This window comes from Syngnathus acus, chromosome 23 (genome assembly GCF_901709675.1).
Source record: "Syngnathus acus chromosome 23, fSynAcu1.2, whole genome shotgun sequence".
Taxonomy (NCBI): domain Eukaryota; kingdom Metazoa; phylum Chordata; class Actinopteri; order Syngnathiformes; family Syngnathidae; genus Syngnathus; species Syngnathus acus.
In genome coordinates, this window is record NC_051107.1 from 1,139,198 (window position 1) to 1,166,613 (window position 27,416).

The 27,416-nt window shown below is 44.3% G+C and overlaps 1 protein-coding gene across 1 annotated transcript in view; it reads right to left on the reverse strand.

Moving 5' to 3' along the window:
- Window positions 1–27,416, reverse strand: part of snd1 (staphylococcal nuclease and tudor domain containing 1) — a 106,159-nt gene that overhangs the window by 26,061 nt on the left and 52,682 nt on the right. Inside the window, exon 17 of the mRNA XM_037243732.1 lies at window positions 15,017–15,205. Within this exon, the coding sequence (XP_037099627.1) occupies window positions 15,017–15,205 (189 nt within the window). The remainder of the gene's footprint in view (window positions 1–15,016; window positions 15,206–27,416) is intronic.

Sequence of the window (27,416 nt, forward strand, 5' to 3'; positions counted from 1 at the left end):
AGTTCAGTTAGTTCGTCATGTTAGTATTAAGGCCAATAAAAACGTTTTGTACAGCCAAATGTTATGAAATGTCAGCACAATAAAATTAAAGTTCTTCGTTAGCGTGAACCGCATTGTGGCGAAAGAAAAGGTTAGGGGGAAAAAAATATTGAAGTTCAAGTAATGTTTCTATTTTCAATTTCTTTCGATTTATTTGAACTGCAGTGATGATTGATGCCCTATGAGGAAAGCCGATGTTATGAAATATATTCAGACTAACATTAAAACTAAGAATTTGTCACAAGTATGGTCTCACAACTTTTTTGCTGGCTTTTTATTATCAAGATGCTGCTATGATGTGATTTGTCATCGTAACATCAATCTCAGACAGGCCATGAAAGAGACGCACTATTTATCATGTTTTATTTATTATCCAGTTATCATGGAGGCACACCTTAAGTTGCCATTAAAACCACAGTTTTCCATGAAGCCATATAAGAAAAGCAGCACCTACCAAATGTGAACAAACCAACATGAATTTCGCTTGTTATCGAAGTTAAAGTTCAGTACTTTTTAGCTTTTTACGATTCAGAATTTTGTAGTCGGTCTCGGAGGCTTCACAAAGTTACTAAAGAGGTGCAACCCTCAACGACAAAAGGGGTCCAAGTGCAAATTTGCCGTTTGATGGTGAGCAAGGACGCCTTGAAAGGCGAACACAGGTGTAGCGAAAACACCGTCGCAGATGGGTGAGCCAACGCCAGACGGAGGAAGGTGGAGGCCACTTTGAACGCTGATTAAAAGGTGTGTGTCACTTCAATCAGTGTGTGTGACTGTGTGTTTGTGGTCTGCTGAGACGAATCCAAAAGTTAAAAAATTAATAAATGACTACAAATTAAGTGCACAAACAATCACAGAAAGGCCAACTGGAGCTTCCAAGTCCAACGTCCAAATGGAACATGTTGTATTGTTATGAATAATCACGCACTGGGTACTGGGATGGCTTGAGGGATGCCATACACAGCACGGCCCTGTCGGTCTTTGGCAAAAAGCAGGGAAAACCAAATGACTGGTTCAATGCCAATTTAACAACATTGGCACCAATTCTTGAAGAAAAACGCGTCGCACTCACAAATTACAAGCGCACTCCAAACACCAAAACTCTACAGACCCTCCGATCTTCTAGGGGGAAACTCCAACAAGCCGCTAGACGTTGTGCCAATGACTATTGGCTACAGCTCTGCAGCAACATTCAAGCAGCTGCTGACACAGGCAACATCAGACTCGTGTTCGATGGCATCAAAAAGGCACTTGGACCATCACCCCGCAAAATTGTCCCATTGAAATCAGCTTCGGGAGAAACCATCGCTGAACGCTCTAAGCAGCTGGACGGACCGCTGGGTGGAACACTACTCAGAGCTCTATGCCAGGGACAACAGTGTCTCTGATGCAGCCCTCAGGCATGTAGGGCACCTACCTGTTATGGAAGAGCTCGACATGGAACCAACAACTGAGGAGCTAAGCAAAGCAATTAACAGCCTGCCCAGCGGAAAAGCTCCAGGCACCGATGGGATAACAGCCGAAGTCCTCAAGTGTGGGAAGCCTGCTCTTCTGCATAGACTGCACAAGCTTTTATGCCTGTGCTGGAAAGAAGGCTCTGTCCCACAGGACATGAGAAATGCTAACATCGTCACCTTGTACAAAAACAAGGGAGACAGGAGTGACTGTAACAACTACCGTGGCATCTCCCTACTCAGCATTACCGGTAAGCTCTTTGCTCGAGTTGTACTAAACAGACTCCAAGTCCTCGCAGAGATGCTCTACCCAGAGTCACAGGCAGGGTTCAGAGCAGGAAGATCAACTCTGGACATGATCTTCACCCTGAGACAGCTGCAGGAGAAGTGCAGAGAACAACATAAACCTCTCTACATGGCCTTCGTTGACCTTACCAAGGCTTTTGACCTGGTGAGCAGGAGCGGCCTTTTCCAAATGGTGGAACGGATAGGTTGCCCGCCAAAACTCCTCAGCATCCTCCAGTCCTTCCACACTGACATGAAAGGTACTGTTCAGTACGATGGGTGCACTTCTGAGTCCTTTAACATCCGCTGTGGTGTCAAACAGGGATGCGTTTTGGCACCCACTCTGTTTGGGATATTCTTCTCTCTCCTCCTGCGCCAAGCCTTCGGAACATCAACTGAGGGAGTCTACTTACACACCAGGACAGACGGCAAGCTATTCAACCTATCCCGACTGAGAGCAAAAACCAAGATCAGACCACTCACCATTCGGGACATGTTGTTTGCTGATGATGCAGCATTGGCAACACACACTAAGGAACACCTGCAGACTCTTCTAGACCGGTTCAGCCAAGCATGTCAGGACTTCAACCTGACCATCAGCCTAAACAAAACCAAGACAATGGGCCAGGGGACTACTGTCCCACCTTCCATCACCATCAACAACTACACACTGGAAGCTGTAAGCAGCTTTATCTATCTTGGGTCTACCATCACCTGCAATTTGTCACTCGATGCCGAGGTCAGCAGCCGGATTGGGAAAGCAGCTTCTACCTTTGGAAAACTGACACCCAGAGTATGGCAGAACAGCAAGCTCACCATCCATACAAAGGTGCAAGTGTACAGGGCCTGTGTCGTCAGTACACTCTTGTATGGCAGCGAAGCCTGGACTCTTTATGCGCATCAAGAGAGAAGGCTAAACTCTTTCCATCTGCGTTGCCTGAGACGCATACTGGGCATCACCTGGCGGGACAGGATCACAGACAGTGCAGTCCTGGAGAGTGCACAGCTCCCCACTATGCTCTCCCTGCTGAAGCAGCGGCGTCTCCGTTGGCTGGGCCATGTCCGTCGGATGGAAGATGGTCGTATGCCAAAGGACATCTTATATGCAGAGCTAAAATCAGGCAAAAGGCAAGTAGGCCGCCCACTGCTCCGCTACAAGGATGTCTGCAAACAAGACCTCAAATCCTTCAACATCAACCCAGCCATCTGGGAAGACGTCGCCCAGGATCGCCACAAATGGCAACAGGCTCTCCGAAACGGGCTGCAGACCTACGAAATCACCCTGGCTCAACATCGAGAAACGAAAAGGAAATTGAGGAAGCAGCAAGCCACCATGCCCCCACCTCCACCGGGTCTGGCCCACATCTGTAACATCTGTGGCCGTGTCTGCCTCTCACGGGTAGGACTCGCCAGCCACAGCAGACGCTGTGCAAAGAACACCTAAAATCCAGACACAAGAAATCTATGGTCTTTCGAGACTGTGATGCCGCTGATGAATCACGCACTTCAAGAAAAGAACGTGTCTCTCTAAAAGAACACCACATGGTTCTTCTGAATCAGTCGACGGTGGCAATTTTGGAATGGACAACGCCACATCATACAGACGGCGTTGGAACTAGAACGCTCGCCATAGTCAATTCATTAGCCGATCGCGCTTTGAGAACAATTGAAATCAATATGAGCATGTTATTCATAAGAGTGCCCTTTGTAAATCAATTTAGACCCTATTATATCCCTAATGAAACCTCGGTGGAAAGAATGGTTCATTAATTCACTGGAGGACACTTTTCTTTCTTTCTGTTTCTTCCTCGTCCACTCGTCGCTTTTGGGGGGGGGGGGGGGGGGGGGGGGTCTATAAAATACAGCAAGGAGGCAGATGAAACGAATTTGATTGGTGTATAAAGTAAGAAGAGGTTCTTTCACACTGCCGAGTTGCTTTTCTGTAGAAATGACACGACACAAACGCAAGGGACCAAGTCGACCGGGGAATTTTATATCAGAGCTGTAAAAAGAGAATGGAGGCCGCCTGTGTGTAAGGTCATTTTTTGTTGGATTCGGTTCACAATTTGCAGAGGGTGGAGACACTTATTGTCAGTATAACCTGACTGTAGTACACGAGTGAAATGATCTCTGGGGAGAAAATGCGACACAAAATGGACATTTTTACTCATCACCTCTTTGATTTTTAATTAATTGTACATTCCGAAATTGGGTGAATTGCAAGAATTGGGATTAGCTAGCTTCTTATTCAATCAGTTTTAATGGTGTAAAATGGGGTCCGATGTGACGCAAGGCCAAACACGGAAAACGCAGCTGCCGCACAATAGCGCCAGTAGACGAGCTGTAAAACAATAAATAAAAATTGAATGCCGCGCTGTTCGAACACATTGCACAGTGTGATTTTCCAGGGCCACTTGGTTTACCATGACATGACTTTACAGACTATTGAGCAAAAGTGGAACAAGCTAGCGTGACGCACAATGCAAAGAAGCAATTTTAACGCAAATTGTGCGAGACCGGAGACCTAAAGAAACTGAAATGGCAAATGCCTACTTAATACAAGAATGGAGATAAGACGCAAAGGAAATTTACCAGAAGGGGCTATACAAGATGTGGTCTGATTATGTCTCGAGTGAAACAGCATGTGGCTCATTATTCAAGGTTATTTTGCACAATTGTATGTTTGTGATCAGAATCAGGAAGCCGCTTGTGCTAGTCAGAAGACTGAATGCGCTGTACGATTTGCTTGAACTTGTAATATAGCCTGATCTTATAGCCTGAGTGTCAAAAGGAGGCAAACCCTTTGGCACCCATGCCCCACCAATCTCCCTGCTGGTAGAAATGTTCACTTTCCAGAAGGCCTTGGTAGGGTAAGTACCACCCGGCTGCGGTTACTTAACAGATAAATTATGCATTGAAGCCGCGCAGGGTTGACGGATGAATGACGAGGCAGGCGAAAGGTGTAAGGGAGCCGGAGAGAAGTGGTCGTACAAAAGACAAGATGCTCCCCTCCCTGTCATATCGCGGCCAGCAGATGTTCCCGCCGTCAAAGCCCAGCTTACGCGGCTAATATGAGCACAGCCCCACACCGCCTCTCGCATATGAGAATCCGCACAACAAATTGAAGGTTCTTAGACGACCCGGGGCGATCGCAACTAGCTACACTTTCCAAATTGACACAAATTGATCCACTTTGACATGTTGGTGGGCTTTTGGGAGCGCGAGCGGCTATTCTTAGCGGCACCTGGCTGCCGGAATTCTCGCGTACGCCGAAAGAGGGCATGGCGTTGCCGTGGAAACAGAACATGTTGCTGCATATGTAATTGGGGCGAGGGGCTCATGCAAACTTAACACCTGTGACGACGTCCTCAACGGCGCACACAACAACAACACCGACTGGTATGCAAAACCAACCTGGAAGGTTGTGGGTTCAAACCCCGGCCGGGTCATACCAAAGACTATAAAAATGGGACCCATTGCCTCCCTGCTTGGCACTCAGCATTAAGGGTTGGAATTGGGGGGTTAGATCACCAAATGATTCCCGAGCGCGGCGCTGCTGCTGCTGCTCACTGCTCCCCTCTCCCCCAGGGGATGGATCAAAATCACACGGGTTAAATGCAGAGGACAAATTTCACCACACGCAGATGTGTGTGTGACGACCATTGGGACTTTAAACTTTTTAACTAAAAAAAACAGGTTGACAAACCCTGGAGCCGAGTTGCTCGGGCATATGGCGCCTTGTTTCAGTTGGGACTTTGTTGGTTGTGACCTTTGACAATAGATTGTGTCATTTTTAAAGATAACTCAGGCCTTGACTTCAGAAAACCAATTAAAAAGTTTATCCATAGACATAAGTTTTGCCCATCTGTTCTTAATAGCCTCAACTTAATTCAAACTCAAAAGAACAAAATGTGTTATTCGTTTGGCATAAGTGATCCACTAGTTTATTATTTCGATTGCGTAGAATTTCTTGAATGAATGTGAAGCATAGAGCTTTAAAAATCCATAAGAGATATAAGTCCTGCCCACTACAATCTCCTTCAGGCAAAATATTTCAAATTTGTCAACAAAAACAATTGGTAGGTCGTTTGGGATCCACAGAAACTGTAAAAATATCTGCTGGTTATTTGTCATCTGCTATTAATAGAGCGTGAATGTGGCTTAAGATTTCAGACAGACTGAATAGTGTTGCTTGTTCAGGATATTGTTTCAGGCTTATGGCGAGGGCCGTCACTACGGACTATTTTTAATATTGATTATTCCATCGATTAATCAAACACAATTTTATTTCCATTCAATTCATATATTAAAAAAAAAACAAAAAAAAACGATTCCTCTTTATAAGCCAATTATTTTGTTTATTTGGGAATATTTTGTGATTAAGAAATAACTAAAAGGTAAAGCAATTGACGCAAGAAAGATTGACGGTCATTTTTTTGCAACGTAAAAGCAGATGTTTCCGTGCACAAATACTCTATCAAAATATGAGGTGATTAAATTGATAATCGGTTTGTTGTCGATTAAGTGAATTTTGATGTAACAAGTTTAGTTTATTTAAGGATTATTTTATTTTATTTTATTTCCAAGGCATGTGCCACTTCATTTTCTTCCTGTGATATTTTGGGGGTTTTGTTCTTGACAACCACTACGATTTGTTCAGCTTGAGTCTCAGTTTGGACTGTGGAGCCACCAGATGACTTCTTTTTATCTACCCATGTCTACCTTAACAAACGGATGGCAAGCCGAATGCGATTCGGTCCCAAAGCAAACGTGGCCACCTGGTTAAGTATTAGCCACGGGTTTCAAGCGGATCCATCGTCCAAGAGAGAGCGATCTCTCGGATTCGAGTGATTAAGAAAGAGGACTACCTCAAAGCCACTATGTGTAAGTATGCAATTTAAGGGCCATAAATCAACTTTTTAATTAACAGGGCACTCTTGCTCCCAGGTTGCCGTGGTGTTGCCATGACAACTGCCTTTACAGGGTGCTGTTATCTGGCTCGCATGCACACGCGCTTGCTCTTCCGTCGTTTCTTTTCTTTTCCCGAGGACAACTCCTGATCATTTTTCTTTCTGATCACACCTTCCGAGGAAAAACGGGAGGCAAAAACAAGGGGCGGTAGAAGATGAGGATGGGATTAGTGGGACGGTAGGCATGCGGGACAGAGGCCCAGAGGTTAATGCCGATCTGGCGGCGGCAACCAAAGTGAATGGGGACAGGACGCTGGGGGTGGAATTGGTAGAAAATAACAGCACATCAGATGTTCAGAACCCGAAATTGCTTTCCCCATCTGGGGTGATGGTGTCTGTGTGAGAATTGCAAAGTTTTGGCGCAGCCACTCCGCCAACCAATTAACATCTTTGTAAAGCCAGAATGCAGTTGGGGGGGTCACACAGCTCGGATGCCAACTGAAACGGAGAACAAAGACTCCATTGCCCCAAATTGGCCAGTTCTGGCTTTTTTTTTTATTTATTTTTTTTTATACAAGAGCTTTTTATGCCAACGGTCAAGACACTAATGTAGTGTTTGATCTGATTAATGCTCATGACGACAAGTCATTTTAAAGACAAAACTGCCCAAACCAGGGAAACCAAAAATTTGGAATTGCAGACAAGACGAGGGTTGGTTTATGTAACGGTCGCTCCCCAAGGCTTGAGGGCAAGAAGAGAGACTCTGTAAAATGCACCAAAACACACACACAGCAAAGTGTTCTCTCTTTCTGACGACTTGGTGTTTTTTAGCACTCCATCCAGCCCAGTAGCCGGAACAAAGTGAAAGTAGACTGACCTCAATATGAAAGGACATTTGAGGAGAGGGGGGAACAGAAATGTCCCTCTAACATGAATCTTCTCTCGGAATTATGTCAAGATCTACGATGACGTTCACACGTTTGACGGACGACCTTCAGGCCTCTAATCAATTGCACGGATTTATCTTGCCCTTATTGCTCTGTAAAGTTGACAAGCCTTCAAATAAGCACCCATCCATTTTCTATTAAGGGGGGTTCGCCTCGTGCGGCGTGCTCGCGTTGTAACGAGGTCACCACATGATGATCCTTGAGGTTTTCGTTTCACGGCCACAAGCGTTAACGAAGCGGTCGGTTGCGGGAATGGAAAAAAAAAATCTTCACGCTGATTAATACTCTGCGGACGTCTTTTGATTTGGGCTCAGTAATAGGACAGTGTGGGGCGGGCACTTCTTCCAATTAGGGTTTAATTCACTTTAGCGACTCGAAGGCTCATCCCAAAACCAAAGAGGACATAACTGTAGTAGATGCATAAAATGAAACGCCAAGAGAGACTAGCTCGTCGAGTTGCGTTCTTATTTTGGTAGAAAGTCTGCTGTTTCATTCACGACTTCTTAAAACTTCTCGTTTCTAATTCTTTGTTTCTAACTCAGATTGACAAACCTACCAAATTTCATGTAGCCAAGCCAAACTGCCTACAGTGACAAAGATACAAACCTCCACGAGGCACCGCGCCAAATTCTGGGGTTCAAGCTCGGTCATTTCCAAGCAAGAGTAAGCCCTAAACGTTGACGAGACTGAGCAATTTCAAGAAGGCCCTAATGAATCAAAGCACTTTGCATTCACTTCACATTTGAGAGCATGGGAGGTGAACGGCACGAATGATAAATAGGAGGGATGGAGTGTGAAACGGGAAATTTGGGAGTCAGACTGGAGGGAAGATGATGTAGAGTCACGGGGAAAGTGATTACTGTGGGAGAGAAGAGAAGGCAGGAAAGAAAAAAAAAAAAAAAAACGAGGTGCATTGTGGGAGAGTGGGACGATCGACTACGAGGGGGTAATAAAGACAACTGAGGAGGCGCTAGAATGCCTCTGCTGCCCCAAAGAACCTACCTGGAGAGTGGCCGATGAGCCACTTAGCATTCCAACAAGGTCCACAACTAATGAGCACAATAAATAGGCCGAGGTTCGAGGATGATCACAAGCCTTGAGATCATTTTCAAAGTGGTGCCCTTCAGAAGCAAATGCTTAACATTCTATTAAAATGAGAAAGGCAAAGAATCCACCCATCCTCCACTTTGCTCACATGGAGAAGAGTTAAAGAACCGCTAGCAGGCACACTAAAAAATGTCCAAGACGGTGTAAATGTCCAACTTGTCTGGAGAACAAACCGGCTGCTCGAATCTTTCGCTTACACCTCCGCGTTAAACAAGAGCGATTAAAGAAAGACATCCGCAGCCTTGACGGGTCGATGGCAAGAATACAGAAATGCCAATATTCAGACATCCTCATATCAAGTCCGAAAACGGACGTGGAGTCGTCCGCCAATCAAGCGCCTGGTCATTCACCACCAACAAAAGGCCCACTAGAAAAAAGGGCTCAATAAAACGTAATGCACTAACAAAAAGTAAAAAATTATATTGGATTGGGACCACTGACAAGTAGTAAGCATTTATAGGCCGCTCATTGATATTATAATTAGACTTTATTATACATATTTGCTCATCTTCTATTGCCTCATTTCTATTGGCTTCACACTCCCGAGAGAAACAAATAATCAGCGAACGTGATTTCCATCGATGAATGTCCTTCACACTCGCCTTTATCGAAAGAGATGGGAGGAAATTGGGTTAAGACCCAGGAGGCAACTTTTGTGTTTTGCAGACGGAGAAGGTGGCGAGGCTCGGCGTGCGTTTATCGGCCATAATGCAGCGATGTGTGTCATATAGCATCATGTTCACTGGCGCTCTTTCACCTCTCTCATTCTTCTGCATCCCTAGCGCAGATAAGAGCCCGAGGCATTTCCGCACTAATGGCGCCCGCAAATCTGCCCCCGAGGACCTCCGCCAAGGAGTCGGCGCAAAAGGCCAAGGACACGGCGGTGATGCATAAGATGAAAAGGAGACGGTAATATGATGAGGATTCCAAGTAGCCTTCTGTGTCTTCCTGGGAATGCTTCTCCTTGTGGCTGGGTGAGTTCCGCAGATGACACAGTCCAAGTCGGCGTGTAATCCTCCAACTTGTGCGCATGCATAATTCAGCCCGTCACTGCTGCCTCATCCTGCGCGCCTCCCTGCAGGTTGTAGTCGCCCCTTGATCACAGGAACATCACCCTGGACGGCGCTCGGCAGGTGATTGCCACGTGAGCATGCGATGGCGAGCCGACGTGGGGGGAGAAAGAGGATAAATATGTGGGGAAGAAGCAGAGGCTGGGGTACACACATCACTGGGTCCCGCTGATCTGCTTCTCTGTCTTCCTGTCACCGCCTGAGGCGTCGAGGGTCCGGCATGCCGTCTACACGGGAGTGGCGGCCCCCAAGAGAGCGTCCGCACATGCTCCGAGTAGCTTTGAGTAATCAGGAAAGAGACAGCTCGAATGGTGTGAGCACTCTGGAATTCAGATTATGTAATCCATATGAAAACGCCTCTGTCAGCTTTTTTTGCTTTTGTGTGTCAGTGGTTCATTTAGTCAAGACATGGCACACACGCAAAAGACATTGCAGGACAGCAAATAGACGGCAATGTAAAGACTGCCGATCCTCGCTGTGGTTTTTTCCCGCAGAGGTCGAACGTGGGTCACCTTGTTCATTGTGACCACCCTGCTGCGGGCAATGACGTCTCCTCGCTGCGATCCCGATGTCCTTTCACTCGGCCCCCGCAAAAAGTCTGCAACCTCCATCTTGCGAGGTCACGGAGAGACTTTGTTACTATTCCAAGTACAAGGGAAATTTTAAACTATATTGTGTTAGTAGGGCCCATAAAAATATAGAGACGATCAATATGAAACTGGCAAAAATAGCGGAGTTGAAGTGCGTGTATTGATTAAAATGTAAGGAAAAAATAAACAAGTGGCAAACTTCCTTTATGTTAGCAAAGCTGAGTAAGACTTTTTCGTGGGTTTCCTTATGATAGACATACCTGACAAATTTGATGTTGCCAAGTTTTTAAGGGGGGTTCCATCCACAATTTTCCTGCATGCTAGGCACTAAGAATCCAATCTCTGTCGGCCAAACACAGCTCAAGCAACTCAGACGTAAATGCCCTTCATTTGTGCGTGACTGACCAGAGAATGCAAGCGTTATTATTCCTTCCACTGTAACAAAAAAAGGAGTCGAGTGGGACGGAGGAAAAGATTGCAACCCTGAAAGCATTTCTGTGGCTCTGGGGCATAAAGCAGCAGCGAGCGTTGTATTAATAGAAAAGAGACTGTCATCCGTGGAAAACAAACAAGGCGACTTGTATGAGATCCTCCATGAACGGTTTACCTTGTGCGTGCCACAAACATGAGGCAAACGATTGTCGAACGAGTCCAGGTAAAACACCGAGGTAATCAGATGCCACCTGACCGAGCGATACTGTAGTGCGGAGTGGCTGAAGTTACAACACAAGCCCATTAGGTCGAATGAAAGGCCCAATTATCTGGATTTCTGCTAAGCCAGGTGCGTGATGTGATGGCCGCGATGGTTTTTGACAGAATGACAATGTGGTACGCACAAGCTTTGTATCGTAGCTGCTGAGCATGGACGGAATTCTCCCAAATGAGCCGCCACCAGACAGATGAGCGTCGCTAAACTGACCAATTAATCGGCACTTGGTATCGGTATCGGCGACTACTCAAGATTTTAGTAGTCTTACAGGTGTATCAGTCTGAAAAAAAAAAAGTGGTATCGAAGATCCCTAGTAAAAATTACATAAAACATTTGAACAGTTTTTAATTAATTTATTTCTGCTGAGGGAATTCCGAAATATTTTATATTTATAAATGTATTTCTGTTGAGGGAATTCCGAAATATTTTATATTTATAATTTGTTTTATAATTTTTTTTATTTATAAATTTATATATACTTAACATTAATATTTTTAAACATATCGCGATATACTGTGACGTGAATTCATACTTCCAACTCTGTGGCAACCGTTTGGGGAAAGCCAACAAGCATTCCCGAACAATCCTAGACTTCTACGACCAAATTGGCTTCAAAAGTGTGACGATTTTAAAGCATTAATGACGTCTGTCATGTCGGTATTGCCACCCTGGATTGCCTCCAAAGAAGCGAGCTGAAAGGCACTGCCAAGGACGCATCGCCGTATTCAATGTCAAAACAAGGCCGCTTTGACGGCGGGCAGTGATGGATGGCTCAAGTATGGGGAGAGGCAGCGGCGGACGGGATCCGAGCTTTATGATTCCTGAAAAGATGAACGAAAATACACTCTGACCGTATTGCTCGAGGACCCCCCTGTGGGATCCCGACAGCAAAAGGGGGTGCAAAGGCCACGGTACCAAGCATTAATCCGGTTAGTGGGGATGGATTCAAAGATGATTAGTCGGTGGGGGAACGGAAATAAAAAGCCAGCGTAAGGATGTGAGAACAATGAATAGACGAAAAGAACTCAGCGAGGAGTACGAAGACGTGGCAATGAAAAGACGAGCGTCCCGTAACATGTAATGTCTTCAACGCGGGCGGTCATATCCTCTTTTGCTTCCTTCTCTACCTCCTCCTCTCTTCCAAGCTGGCCCGATGGAGTGTGTTAATCTCCTTCAAGGTTGGGTAATTACAGCAGAAAAAGCCCTTGCTCAACAGAAAGCGCATTCAGGTTATTATTGAGAGCCCCCCCTATTGTTGATTCACCTATTCATAATTAGGACACTCCAATTACCAGCCCGTTTCCTTCCTCTGGCCGTTTTGCTTTAATTAGATTGCTTTGCTTTCAAGCCGCAATATTGACGAAACAAAGCAGTATCAAATAGCTTGACTGAGTGGGAGAGCAGAGGTTAAACTCGGCATTAAACTAACGCAACATTGTATCGTTGAGAAGAAAAAAAAATCTTCCTTACAAATTTCAGTACGATGTATTGATTATTGTATTGCAGTGTATTGTTTACTTTTAATTGTGTATGCTAAAAAAAAATCTTCCTTACAAATTTCAGTACGATGTGTATTCCGGTATTTATTTATTTTTTTAAACATTTTTGTTTTTCTTTTAATTGTGTATGCTAATTTATGTTTGAACGGCGAAGTTGAAAGGCACCTTATAAATAAAATTTTGTCGACATACAACGCTTACTATTTTTGCTTCATATGGGGAAAACTTCCTGTGTCCATATATGGTTCAACTCGTTTTTTTTCCCCACCAATCAATATTGGTCTGTCCCTACATGGTGTTATTGTTACAAATTATAAACCAATTTAAAGCTTTCACAGAAAATCTATTAAACTTTGACACTTGATTTTTTTTCTGTAAAACTGCTTTTTTACCTCATAACTGGAAGGTCTGGATTTTTTTTTATTTTTATAATATATATATATATATATATAATATATATATAATATATATAATATATATAATGACCCACTGTACCGACTATCGCTGCTGTTTACATTCTGAGTTGCAGCTATTGTACCGTACACATTTGTATCGTTATAACTCCACTTGCTGATAATTGATAAGCTCCAGGGGTTCTTCCTGCATATAATTCACTCGACCGACTCTTGCTGCTGTTCCCGTTTGCATCCTGATACTGTATATTTACTGCATAAACAAGTTCGCCATTACCAAGGCTAAGTCAATTCTATTCTATTGTTAAGTCCTGAAGCAACACGCGTATCCATAAACAAAGGCAGAGGTGCTTAACTTAAATCTTGAGGAACCAACTGTGCACAGGGCTTTTGTAGTGACAAGTATCCAAAATAAATTTTCAGCTGACACCCGAGAAATACAAATATGCTGAGCCGTCCTCTTTGGAAGGCTTCATTTGGAGCACAATCACTTTGTCCCACTGGTCTAATTGTAGTAAAACCTCATTGACTCCAACCAAACTAAGCAGTTTTGGGTTCCGGATGCAACTGCAGTCAGTCTGCTCCTCCCCTTGTTGGCGTGGTGCTAACTCCCCGCTGAACGGCAAAGTTTTCATTAATGCATCCGCCTCGACATTTCATTACGACAACCTCGTTTTCTCGGAGGGTAGCCTGACACAGCATGTTACCACAGCCGGAGGGACGCAACTAAAGAGCCGAGGTGATAAGAGGAAAAGGAGGCAGGAAGCCGCACCAGCCGCTACACCAAGACAAAGGCCAACCGTGACTTCAAACGAGGAAATAAAAGCAAACATCTCAGCTTTTTTTTTTCTTCTCCAGGAGGTCTCAACGGGTTAATTAGAGCACACAGACTCCCATCTCAGCTGCCTGCAAGTTGCAAACTATGCATTAACAACACACCCACCAGCGCGCACAAAACAAACAACTCGGGGCAGGGCTCGAACTGTGCGACATCAAACAAGATCACCGTCTGTCTGGCTCGCTGCTCTCAGGTTAGCTCAAGTCACAAAGCTGGCGGTCAAAGTCAAGCCGGCTCAACTCGGCGCGAGCGGAGGGCGGTCGGGTGTTGTCATCGGAGGTGTCGCCGACCAGCCTTCCTGCGGCGGTGAGATTAAAGCTGGCAGCGGCTGTATCTGGCAGAATTTATTTTTTTTTCATTTGGAGACGACTGGGCAAAAGCTCAAAAGCTTGTTAACTGGTGCACCTCGCCATTGCTTAGAGAAACATCCACGATATAAAGTGAAAAGACCATTGGAGGTCTCAATATGACTGCACACAAGTAGCGTAGACGCAAGACAGATCTGACGTCGAACACGATGCTTTGAAAAAATGTGATATAATTTTCAGGATAGAAAAACAAGGAAGTATGTATGTAGGTTACAACCACAATATCCCAGTGACAAGGCAAAACAAAAATGCTAACTTGCGCATAAAGCAGAGCAAAAAGACAACCATTCTGAGATCAATATTCTAATTTTGTGGGACACCCCATCCCAGGGACCTGAACCATGAGTGTTGTTAAACAATGAAAAAGATCTATTGATTGTCTCTTTTATGCAGCCAAATGTGTTTATTTCTTAAATTTATAAAGGCTGTTCCTGGCTGACGTAGGGTGTAGCATACAGAAATTATTTTACGGTTTCCAGTCTGTCTTAGCGAGTCGATTTTCTCTCCGTTAGTTGGCATACAATTTTTTACACAATGTTAGTTAAGCTATGATTTAATGCGCTTTCCAGCTATAAATCTGTGAAAAGTGTACTCAATCACCCAAGCACCTAATGAGGGTGCTAAACACGCTAGCTGGGTCAACCTTAGGGTTAGGTTAGCAATTAGCATAGCTTGTAGCTTAATCGCTGCTTATTGGTCTTAGGTGCAACGCCACAACAAACGAGCTTTAATGACTCTTATGCCAATATTTTCTAAAATAATAAACCAGTGAATTAAAATTGCCACACACCTTCTCCTTCCTCTGCCGGCACCCTTCCTCGGCCGTCACCAGCGTTTTGTAGTAGTTGCTTCGCTCGGCCGTGAAGTGGACCTTGGAGAGGGCGTTCTCTACCAATGCCACCGACAGGTTGACGCCTTCGATGTGCAGCCAGCCGATGAAGTTGCCCGCTTTGTCCATGTTCTCCACTTCCACCTCCACCTGGAACCCAACAGGGAGGAAAACATTGTTCAGAGATCTACAGCGCAGATTAGGTGTGAGGTGTCATTACAAGGAATCAAGTGCAGATGCTATCTCGAAGGAGTTGGCAGTGTTCCTCATTGGAGCTTGCCATTGATTCTCTAATATGGATTTTCCCGCTGTGCTTTGTCATCACCAAAATGAACCTTTTGTTCGCAACATCTGCTGATATTTAGGGGTCAAAGCATGAGCAGCATGGAATTATTGTGGCATATGCGGTGTTTTTTGCAACGTAACTGCTCCGCAATTAGCCACTTGCAACTCATAACAAAATTTGTGCCTATTCAGACCAATTATCTATTCATTTGCCTTCGACCGGTGATGGGCGAATGGGTGGAAACAGCACAAAAAAAAAGTTTTTTTTTTTTTTTTCCTGCAGTCAGCGAGAAAGCGAGAGGGCAGGTGCGTCGGCGAGATAGGAGGCCGAGTCCAGCGATTAGGAGCGCCGCCGGTTAATGCCGTGGCCACGGGGGAAATCTGCCAAGAATTAAGTTTGTAAACTGCTCGGCCTCGTCCGCCGCTCCCAGAAAAAAAAAGTTTATTTAACGCAGGCATAATCTGAGGCATCAAACTTGACAGCGTGGCAATTTCATTCGGGAATCGCTCGGCTTTTCTGATCCGGGTCAGATCACCTCAACAGACATCAAAGAATTGAAAGCGTACTCAAACCTTATCGACCTATGAATATTTCTGTACTCCCCCTCCACTATGAAGACTCTTCAGCACTCTGGGCGCAGTGGCAGTTACATAACTAGGCCATTAGGAATGAACTCGTCCACAGAGCGCCGTCAAACGGGGGAATTGAAGGCAAGAAAAGGTTACCGGCTAAAGGCTAAAAGATGGAAGGGGGAATAGACAAAGGAAATGATTAGTAGCCGTATGTTATGCCATGTAGCCTAGCATAAGCGCCAAAAGCGCGTTTTACCAAAAAGGGGTACTTTCTTAATTCATCTTGCCTTTTAATAGCTAAATATAACAGCGAGGAAGTCGCGAGGCGGCCTAGAAACTGCTTTGACTGGAGCCCAGATGGCTCCCAGTAGAGGCCCACTCTGTCGAGCCAAGATGGCTCCCGTCGGAACCCAAATGGGCTTCGGTAATCTCATAAATGCCGGGATTGTGTCGACACGGCGGATGGAAATGAGGCGACAGAGGGGACAAAAAAAGAAGAAAACACACAAAGTTGGAAGGGTGCGAGTGTGTGCACAATATCGTACCAGAGCTTAACCGGAGCCCCAAGGTCATTGTTTAAAACGGCGGTTGATTTAATTCACTTAACTCTTTGGAAGTGAATGAAAATAAAAAAGTGAATGAATAAATAAAAAAAAAACTGCAGTGGGTGACACCTGGTCAGAGCCAAAAGTTGCACTAAAACAAATTGAAAGCATGCAGCAGGATTGCATTTCAGAAATTAGTGTTGTTCACCCACAAACAAAAGTACAGCTGGGCCTTGAGATACGACTAACCCGGATAACAAATTTGGTTTCGGTTGAATGACTTTCTCTACTGCCCCTAGTGGCCAAAATATGCATGCCAGAAGGAACAGCACAATGAATGGAATTAAACAATTAAATTATGATGCTGATCATTTCTTTACATGGAACCACTGCGCTGCATCTCCTACTTAGCTTGCAAAACCAAACCAACAGTGTGCGTATATAGACATACAAGCGCAGGCTTCTGTTAAATGAGACATTTTTAGCCCTGCAGCAGCACACGCCATCGCAGCCTTGATCAGATTTCAACCCAAATCAATATCTTGTAAAGGTGTCGCTTGCTGCGAGGAGATAATTAATCAAAGCTCAACCGCAAACAAAATCAAACTGTCCGAGGCGACGGATGAACGTGGGTGGGGTTGCTGAAGGGGGGAGGGTAGAAATCAATTAATGCCTGACTATGACTGTGAAATCAAACGTGATTTTTTTTCCAGATAGGGAAGACCGATTTTGGCTCCAAAGTTGGAGTCAATTGGTACCAGAGTGCTCCTCCTACATTTTCCAACATGGGCCGAAAAGGCTCCAGAGTACAGCAAGTGCGAGCCAAAATGGATGCTTGAAACCAAAATGGATGACTTGTACAATTCCGAGTGTGCGTCCTTGAGATTTTTTCATCTTATGAAATAAATGAACGCCGCATTTTGTGTTGATCAGGTGAAACTGACTGTGAGCCTTGTATATTCTTTCCTCTTTTTTTTTTTTGGAAGACCTGAAAAGGTTAACCGTCACAATCAGAGGTCTACAAATAAAAATCACCGGTGAGCTACACATGAATGAATCAAACAAACCACCATTGATCGCTTAATGGCATTGACCGGGAATGAATGTCAAGACCATGTTAATGGAGCTTGTACCGTATTTTCCGCCCTAAAAGGCGCACCGGGTTATAAGGCGCACCTTCAATGAACGGCCCATTTTAAAACTTTGTCCATATATAAGGCGCACCGGATTATAAGGCGCATAAAATAGAAGCTATACTGCATCAAACTGAGGTTGACTAGGGTTGCGGTATGCATCCACTAGCCAATAACCAACGAGCCCTCTGTAAACAATCGCGTTTCTCAAACGATCTCCTATAAAATGATCAGAACTGACTAAAGTTCGATCTAACGCATTGGTACTACTTACCTATGTTTCCCTTCCATATCGATCCGTAGATTTACTCGAAACATTAACAGAGCAGCCTATTTTGACATGAAATAGCCTGGTATGTATAGCAGCTATCGCAATAGCATTAGCCATCCGCAAAGTCCCACGAGCCTCAGCTCGCAATCTCCCATGAGCCTCAGCAAAGTGTAAACAATCGCGTTTCTCAAACGATCTCCTATAAAATGATCGGAACTGACTAAAGTTCGATCTAACGCATTGGTACTACTTACCTATGTTTCCCTTCCATATCGATCCGTAGATTTACTCGTAACATTAACAGAGCAGCCTATTTTGACATGAAATAGCCTGGTACGTATAGCAGCTATCGCAATAGCATTAGCCATCCGCAAAGTCTCACGAGCCTCAGCTCGCAATCTCCCATGAGCCTCAGCAAAGTGTAAACAATCGCGTTTCTCAAACGATCTCCTATAAAATGATCGGAACTGACTAAAGTTCGATCTAACGCATTGGTACTACTTACCTATGTTTCCCTTCCATATCGATCCGTAGATTTACTCGAAACATTAACAGAGCAGCCTATTTTTAAATGAAATAGCCTCGCGGGTACAACAGCTATTCGGTGACGCCCCCTGACTCCAGTTGCCGTAATGTTGGGAAGCGATGCGACCTTGTAATTTACTAGTCGTACTAAAACGTACTGAAACATTTTGGCAGAGCACTGTGTACAACCAGTATGGATCAACAAATTCATCAATTGATCCATATATAAGGCGCACTGGCCTATAAGGCGCACTGTCGGCTTTTGAGAAATGTTTAGGTTTTTAGGTGCGCCTTTTAGGGCGGAAAATACGGTAATAAAAAAAAAAAAAAAAAAAATCTTGGCTGGTAAAATGAGGTCTGTTCAACTATGTTGTTACCGCATAGTACGGCAAAAGTTGCCATGACAAAATAAGTCAGGTGGATTTCCACGGATACAAATAAATTTGACATTCAGAATCTGAGAGATTTTCATTCCTCACAATTTGGAGAAGGGATGTTTACCTAACTCAGCCAAAAATGGGAAAAGCACGTAGCTGCTACCATGATTCTGCCTGCCAAAGAACAAACATCACAGGAAATAAAATAGGCAAGAGCCTTCAAAGGAGGCGCCGAGGGGTCTTTGTGATGCCAAATGACCCGTGTGATCTTAATTTTCCCACCTTCTTCCTGCCTTCGCCAAAGCAAAATGACTAATAGTCATCATAGGAGGCGGCCGCTGAGATCAGTGACAAAGACTAATGGGAGACCTCTTGGCAATATCGAGATTCAGCGTCAGTCAATCTCTGACCTGTCGGATCGATACATAGTTTTATTGGGTTTTTTTTGTTTTTTGAGGGGGCAGTTCATTAAAATGTAAACAAACATTACGGTAGGAATTTAAAATTCCAGGAGGGTTTCAAAAAAGGGGAAAACCTTTGTCAGCAAACTAAATCATGCTAAATCTTTTTGGAAATGACTTTATGGATCCTTTGCTAGATGAAATGAAATGAATGAACTGAAGCGACTGCTCAGGGCCTGGAGAGCCTGGTTATTAAAATCAATAACAGCAATAACTACAATTCCCGCTCAGTTTTTCTCTCGCTCGTTTGCCCTCCCCCCCAGAATGGTGGCAACACAGTATGTAGGTCGATGATTATTGAGCTACATTTGTAATGTAATAATATTAAATAATTCCTCTTAAGTGGTTTCAGGTTGAGGAAGCACAAATGGGAATTGGGCTGTGGGTGATTTGAGACTACTGTGATTGAAGCAAGAAAATGAACATAGTTTAGGACTTTTATTAGTATTTGTCTTGAATTTTTCCAGAGATTCATCAAGGCTTGAAAATCAAGCGGTCAAAATTCATCGATTAATCGACAAGTAGGTAGTCCAATAAGTAGTCCAATTATTGTTCGGAGATATTTTTTCCCTTAGGACTGTCCGAATCCTCTAATGGCAGCTTTTCGAACAGTAATTTTTGTTTTTGAAGTCATTCATGAAAACAAATCTTTTGTGTTTAATCAAAACAAAACATCTGCTTTTATTTTGCAAAATAATTCCTGCACCAAAAGTTGAATTAGTTTGAAAGGGTCATAATAATCATTATGCAAAATTTAATAAGGTGAATCTCATGGACAAATTTTCTATTTGTCAATGCTGGAAAAATAATATTTACCAAAAAAAAAAAAAAAGCTTTCAGAGGATTGAGATGTGGTGACAAAACATTCACCAGAGTTGACATTCAAGTGTTACCTTTTCCCGCTTTGGCAAATTTGCGGCGGTACGCATTCATATCAACTACAAGAGCTCCGGTTTTCGCGCTCACGCTCCACTTGCCGCCGCTCTACGAATCAAATTAAGATTTCATAATGGAATTTTAAATATTCATGCCTCCGTTGCCGCCGTGACAAAAGTGCGCCCGAGATAGCCCGATCCTACGTGGGGTGTATTAAACCACGCTCAACGGGATTACAAGCAAGCCGTCTGGAAAAATGTCTGTACATCTGCTGGTTATTCAGTCTCCGGTGACCACATTGGGAGAGAAAATGAGGCAACAGAAGGGGGAGGGGGCGGGGCGGCCGCGGCAAGGCCGTAATCATTCGTCTCCGCCTCTTTGCTTCATCCCCTTTCACCAGTTGACGCGGCAAATGGCATCGCCAGCCCGTGTCACTCAAAGAGCCATTTCTGTTCTCCCGGACTGTCTGCGCTGACGGATTGAGAGAATGAAGCAAACGGCCGTGCAAGAGAGCAGAGACAGAGGCATTTTTCAACATGCCCTTTTTTTTTTTTTGGTCAATTTATGTGCGCTTGTCAAAAGCGGCATGAGATGCGCACTGGCCGCGCAGTTCAACTTGAGAAGGCAAGCTAGTGAAGAGACACAAATCCGAGTGTCTTCGTGCTTTAAGCTTTGGGTGGGAATCACGGAGTAGCAGAGTCACACTACACGGTATTGCGATATTTTAAAGTTAAAGTCCCAATGATCGTCACACACACATCTGGGTGTGGTGAAATTTGTCCTCTGCATTTAACCCATCCTCGTGTGATTTTAATCCATCCCCTGGGGGAGAGGGGAGCAGTGAACAGCAGCGGTGCCGCGCTCGGGAATCAGTTGGTGATCTAACCCCCTAATTCCAACCCTTAATGCTGAGTGCCAAGCAGGGAGGCAATGGGTCCCATTTTTATAGTCTTTGGTATGACCCGGCCGAGGTTTGAACCCACAACGTTCCAGTCTCAGGGCGGACACTCTACCAGTAGGCCACTGAGCTGCAAACATCGCTAAACAGTCCAACAGATTCCGAAAATAGCTCTTAGCGTTTTTACGATGACCAAAACCATGAACCAATAATGGGCCCTTTCTCAACTAGTTCATTTCCCCTCATTTATGAACCGCACTTTGACAGCCTGATACGGTTACAACTGTGAGTGGGCGAACGTGCAACATGAACCGTGACGCCATGAAACAAATGAACCTTGCTTCAGCAACAACAGGTGGTCAGGCCGGCCAAGACGAAAATGATCCGATTGCAGACGGGGGCAGATGTTATTGTGTCATTCCTACTTAGCGGCCGCCGAGTAAACAGAGTTAGTCTGTTGCCGGATAACAAATTACAATTGGGTGGCAAATACGATTTCACCTCTAGTTGCCTTTTCTCTCGACCGCGGGCGGCCCCCAAGACTTTTTTATGAATCTGTGTGGCATCAGATGCGAGAGCGCAAATTAAATTGGACTCGGGCCGAAAATGAGTGTGCATGCGTGTGTTCTCATCTTTTCCAATGAATTTCACCCATCAAAATAGAGCGCTGTAAAGTGGCGTGTCGACGCGGTCAGAGAGGCTTTAACATCAGTGCTTTATTCGCGGTCTGTTACTCGGTTGGGGTGGTCTGGGAATTTCAAACCATCGTAAAAAGATCAAGTTTTTTTTGGTAAGAGCCTTTTCGAAGGGGTTTTGCTTTTGTCCTCATTTGCCCTCATCTTGGCGCCCTAAATGCCCGCCATAATCCAGATGCCGCTAATCAGTGCTAACTTGGAGAGGACACGAAGGATTAACGCTGGAACAGGGCGAAAGGACAAAAAGACAAAAGAAGGGCAACCAAAAGGCGGAACAAGTTGTTCGTAACGATCGTGACAGTGGATATTTGTCGCGTTTAACAACATATGAATGAATTTACTGGCCTTGAGCTTCGCCACGGTGGTAGCTATGATTTTAAAAAGCTTTTTTTTTAGGCAGGGGGTGTATTCTTTTGTCATTCTGGGCACTGGATAGAGATACGGGAGTATAATAGCGAGATAAACAAAGCATTGAAGATTGCAGAGCACCTGCACTCAAGAGGTAGCCGTAATTAAATGATCTGTATCCGAGTGTATCACTGATTACGCTTGATTCATTTGGCAGATGCACTTTTAACGGTATCCTCCGCTAAGATATGACTATTGTGTGGAACAATAGGTAGAACTCCCTTGAAAACAGGCGGCAGATTCAATTACCCCAACTATAGCCACAGGCAGACAACACTAGTAGCGGATTATGCAGGTACAAGCTTACAACAATTTGCCGGCCGCACTTCCTGCGCCGATATCCGATGCGACACCTTTTTTTTTTATTAAGTCGATGCCTTCGCCCACGGGCTGTTGTCTTGTGGCGTTTTCTGCTATACGCTCAACTGAGGCTTCCTTCAAACAAAACTCAAGTGACTGTCTGAGTAGCATTTATTTTGTTGTTGTCAACAAACGGGACAAACAAATGGCATCCCTGCGGACTGACAAGTCATCCGCAGGCTAAAACACACATTAGAAGGCACGTCTGCACGGTTTCACTATTCGTGAGTGGTGGGCGGAAAAAAAAGAAAATACACACATACACATATATTATATATATATGTGTATTTTTTTTTAATAATATATATATATATATGTATATATATATATATACGTATATATATATACATACATACATATATATACATACATACATATATACATACATACATATATACATACATATATACATACATACATATACATACATATATATATATATATATATATATACACACACATACATATATATACACATATATATATATATATATATATATACATATATATACACAAGTGAATTGTTGGCCACCTCAAATAACCGCAGTGTTCCCACTAAATACCGTGGCTCCGAGCCGTCTCGCAAGAGTCCATTAACTCGCAGAAAAGTGGGTATCAGTGGGAAAAAAAAAGCTCCAGGTAAGGCGCTGGGCACTTTTACACTCGATGGCTCCTTTTAATGTGTTATTGCATTTGAATAGATTTCAATCAGAGTGAACGCAGCCATTTCCCTGCCATCAATTGACCAAAAAGCTATTGTCAAACTCGATTGCCAGTACATGAGTAGACATTTTGACAGCAACCAACACGGGAAACTAACTTGTGCACTTGTCTAATTAACATAAAAAACGCTCGTTAAATAGGCAGTTTGCATGTCAAGGAGGGTTTGATTGCGTCATAAACTAACATTTGCTCATGAGGAACACAATCTAGAATGCAGCAGTGGATGTTTCTCTTCTTGAGTTGACACCCCCCCCCCCCCCAAAAAAAAAACAACCTAAAATAATGTGGTTGCAAAAGTGTGCACACCCTCCAAATGGGTTGGGGCTGTGTTTAAAATTATTCACCAAACACATTCAAATGTATGATAGTCAGGACACCTCAGATTAACCTTGAATAACATTCAGATGGTCCAGACATGACATCCGAGCAAAAGCCTGAATATTTTGTGTGCACATTGACTGCTATTTTGAACTGTTCAGAATTCCTTCCTTGTCCATGGGCTGTTATGACCGAGAAGTTCAAGCTTAATTTCATCCGACCAAAACAAAATCTCCCAAATACATGCAGGAATGTGTTGAGAAACTTGCTTCAAGGACTGAATTTTCAGAAACTTGTCAAGAGAGCTAGAGACCTCATCTTGGAGAGCCAGGAAAACAGCCACAACCACGATTGATCACGATTAAAACACCGTGAAAATTTGAAGTGTGTCATTGAAGCCACGGCTAAACCAAAAATTGGCAGGGGACTGTAACCTGGTTATGACTTTTGTATAGCTTTAGTCGACACCCCTCCACTCAATCCGTGTGTATTCACCCACACAAACACATGTTGTCCAGTGCACAGGTACTCGGGAGAAGTCAATCGACATTAGACCCCGCCGCTCTCCTTAGCGACGGCGTGGGAGGGCCGCCTTTGATGGAACGCGCTGCTGTATTATTGACTTTAATTTAGAAAGTGCTGCCTCCTGCTTTTTTCCCCCGTTTTTCCTCTTCCCACCATAACCCGGACCGAGCGCCCAACCCTGCCACAAACCTACCACCGGAGGGGATACACCTGATTGCACTGCTACAGAAAACACACTCAAGCAAAGAGACCTCTGAGTTAAAGGTTTGTAAAGGTTTTTAAAGGCACGCTGTGAATTCTCACCACAATTCATTTGCTGTTTCTTGTTGTCGGCCTGCGCCAACCAGTTGACGGCAGCATCCATCCACAGCATTGACTTTAATGAAGGTATTTAAGAGTTAAGGCATGTTCTGTCCGTGTAGGTTCCGATGATTTAGGTGTTTCCTACCCTTGAGTCAAAACGGACACATACTTAACAGTCTACCCACGAGTCAATTTGAAAAAAAAAGCCCAACATATCACCTTCACAAGAAGGGGAAAGGCAGATGAAGTTGGGAGAGAAAAAAAAAACAAAAAAAAAAAACAACCTCAGTTGTCCCTGGAAGAGGCATAAAAATGGCCGATGCACAGTCCATTACTCAGCGACAACATTGGCCGGCGAGAAGGAAATAAACGTCAACGTGTGCCGACTTTATGCACACATAGTAAATAGCAAATTCTTACACATGACAACAAGTCCCCTGCTAAAATGAAGGTGACCAGCATGTACCTTACCTTTACTTCAATTGAGAAAGCAGAATGTAAAATTGCCAATTAGGAACAAATCTCACCGCAACAACAAAAACTGAAGTGTAGCTGGAAACGTGATATTATTTTTTATAATTGTATGCTTCAGATTTTGTTGGAACAGATGGGGGAAGCTGCCCTGACCTTAACCCCATCAACCAAGCACCTTTGAGTACAGAGCTTTAATTCAGTCACCAGGTCGATGTATAGGCCTCGGTCAGACTAATCCCAGTGCGACGTGAAGCGCGAGCGAGATTTCTGGATTAGTTGTTTGGACGCAACAACATCGCAAAGGCGGTGACTTTCGATAAGCTTTGAAAGGATGCTTGGAGGTCAGACGGATAACAGTAAGGTTTCTATTCAAATGTGCCACAATGGCTTTATTGGAGATATTTGATAAAGAATATCTTGAAGGTATCGCGGTTTGCTTTTAAGAGCTTTAAACGGCTGATCTGATTACCTGCAGATATTCCATTGTAAGACGACTTGCAGTGCCAGGACTCATCTATCAAGGCTACAAACTGTTTAAGTCGGCCCAGACGACGACATCAAGTCGAATGAAATTTTTTGTATCCTTTGTTGCCTAAAATCAAAAGTCACAACGCTGTCGGGACATAGAAGAAGAGAAGAAGAAGCAGGCTATCTCTACAAAGATGGCAGCTTATCTGGCACCTCCAAAAGATTTAAACCTCCCGCTGCCGTGACTTACTGTGTTTTACCTGCGGATTGCCTGGCAACAGAGACATCCATTTTCTGGGACCTGTCAGTTCGCAACGCAACACTGTGATAAACGCATGTACAAAGATGTACAATGAATGTTAATGTGGCTAGTACAGGAACGAGAACGACAACGTTTTGGTGTGTGTGTGTGTGTGTGTGTGTGTGTATCGGCTCAAAACGGGGCACTCGTGTCGCCTTGATAGGGTTAAGGACTGCTAACGAAGCAGCGCCTTTTCTTCTGCTTCCAGCTAACGCAGCGCTATGGCTAATCCCGGCTCTGGCAGCCGCTAGGAACACAGCTCGACATAATGAAGCCCATTAGTCTGGAGACAATGGCAGCTCGCTAAAGCTCAAACATTGAATAACGCGGAATGAGATGCAAAGGAAACACTCATCCTTTTGCCTTCAACTGTCAAGACCTCATGCTGCCCTCGTTTGAGAGACTACAAATATGCTGAAGGTGTTAATTTAAGAGTGAAAGTCAATTACAAAAAGGGAATGGAGTTCAAGGTTTGTCTCACACAAACCTGGCCAGACGGGCGTTGCTAATATGCACTTATGGCCCAATATTAATCTCTAGAAAAGCTGCTGCTTGATTAAACTTGTGTGGCGCTTATGAAATGATATCACAAACGGGGAAGCTGTTTAAACTGTGACTGGTGTGTGTGTGTGTGTGTGTGTGTGTGTGTGTGTGTGTGTGTGTGTGTGTGTGTGTGTGTGTGTGTGTGTGTGTGTGTGTGTATGTATCTGTAATCTCTTAGCGTATTAATTCCTAGAAATGAAGATGAAAACGGGATGGACTATAATCTTTTTTTTTTGCCTGAAGGTCAGCGTCATTGAGTTGCACGTGTGTGTTTCAGTGCAGCAGCTTGGAAAAAGTGGCTTAAGATAATATTGCATCAGTGCGGGCGGCGTAATCAAGCACTGGGACATTACAGGCCACTTAAAAGGCCATTCGAGTCGGTGCAAAAACTTCATAATCGTCCTCAAGACGTGGACGAAAATAGTGTGCCTCGTTTCCCCGCTGAATAAAAACTCTTTTAGGCAGCAAGTTCAAGGCAGGGTGATTACACTGTTTATTTGCTCAACACCACTTACGAATGACACCTCGACACGGTCGCTTGAATTTCCATATAAAAGAGCTACGGTGAAAATTGCGGCATAGCCGCCGAAACGAGAATTACAATGGATTTGGTGGAAGAAAACCATGAAAGATTGGTGCAAAGTGCATAAGCAGCGTATAGAAGTCTCAAAACTGTTAAGGCAAATGAAATATTCTAAGACAAGTGTACCACATGCAGGACTCGCGCGGTGACTCCTTGATTCAGGCAATGACATTACAATTCGTCCTAACATGCAGATATACATTCCACTAATCTGATTGTCATTGGCGCTATGGCACACCGCAGGCCTTTTAATCCAAATGAAACTAGTGACACGCACACATATGCAAACGGACACAGGCTGCTGACCTACATGTGACTGGCCAAAGCCCAGATTTGCCAGCACTTGCCGCAGGGGGTGTTGGGTACGGTTTGTATACTCCCGTCCAAAGACCGCGACCGATAAAGCCACGCCAAAGTAGGTCGCGCGATACCCCCAAACCACATGGGGTGCCCTCCGGTTCTAGGGAGGCTCAAGAGAGCCTTTGGGTAGGCAAAGGGCATCGGGAGGCTGGCATTATGGTGTGAAGGTCCCACATATCTGACAGCTCATCGGGTCACCACCAGTCGGTCGGTCCTGGAGGTACAGCCTGACAACACTTGTCTCGTCAACGCCAAGTGTGTGTTTTACTGTGAACATATGGGGCCCGACTGTGTGACCTCGCTTCCTGGCTGCCGTTCACCGTGCATGTGTACTGTACACTGGCACAATCTAAAGC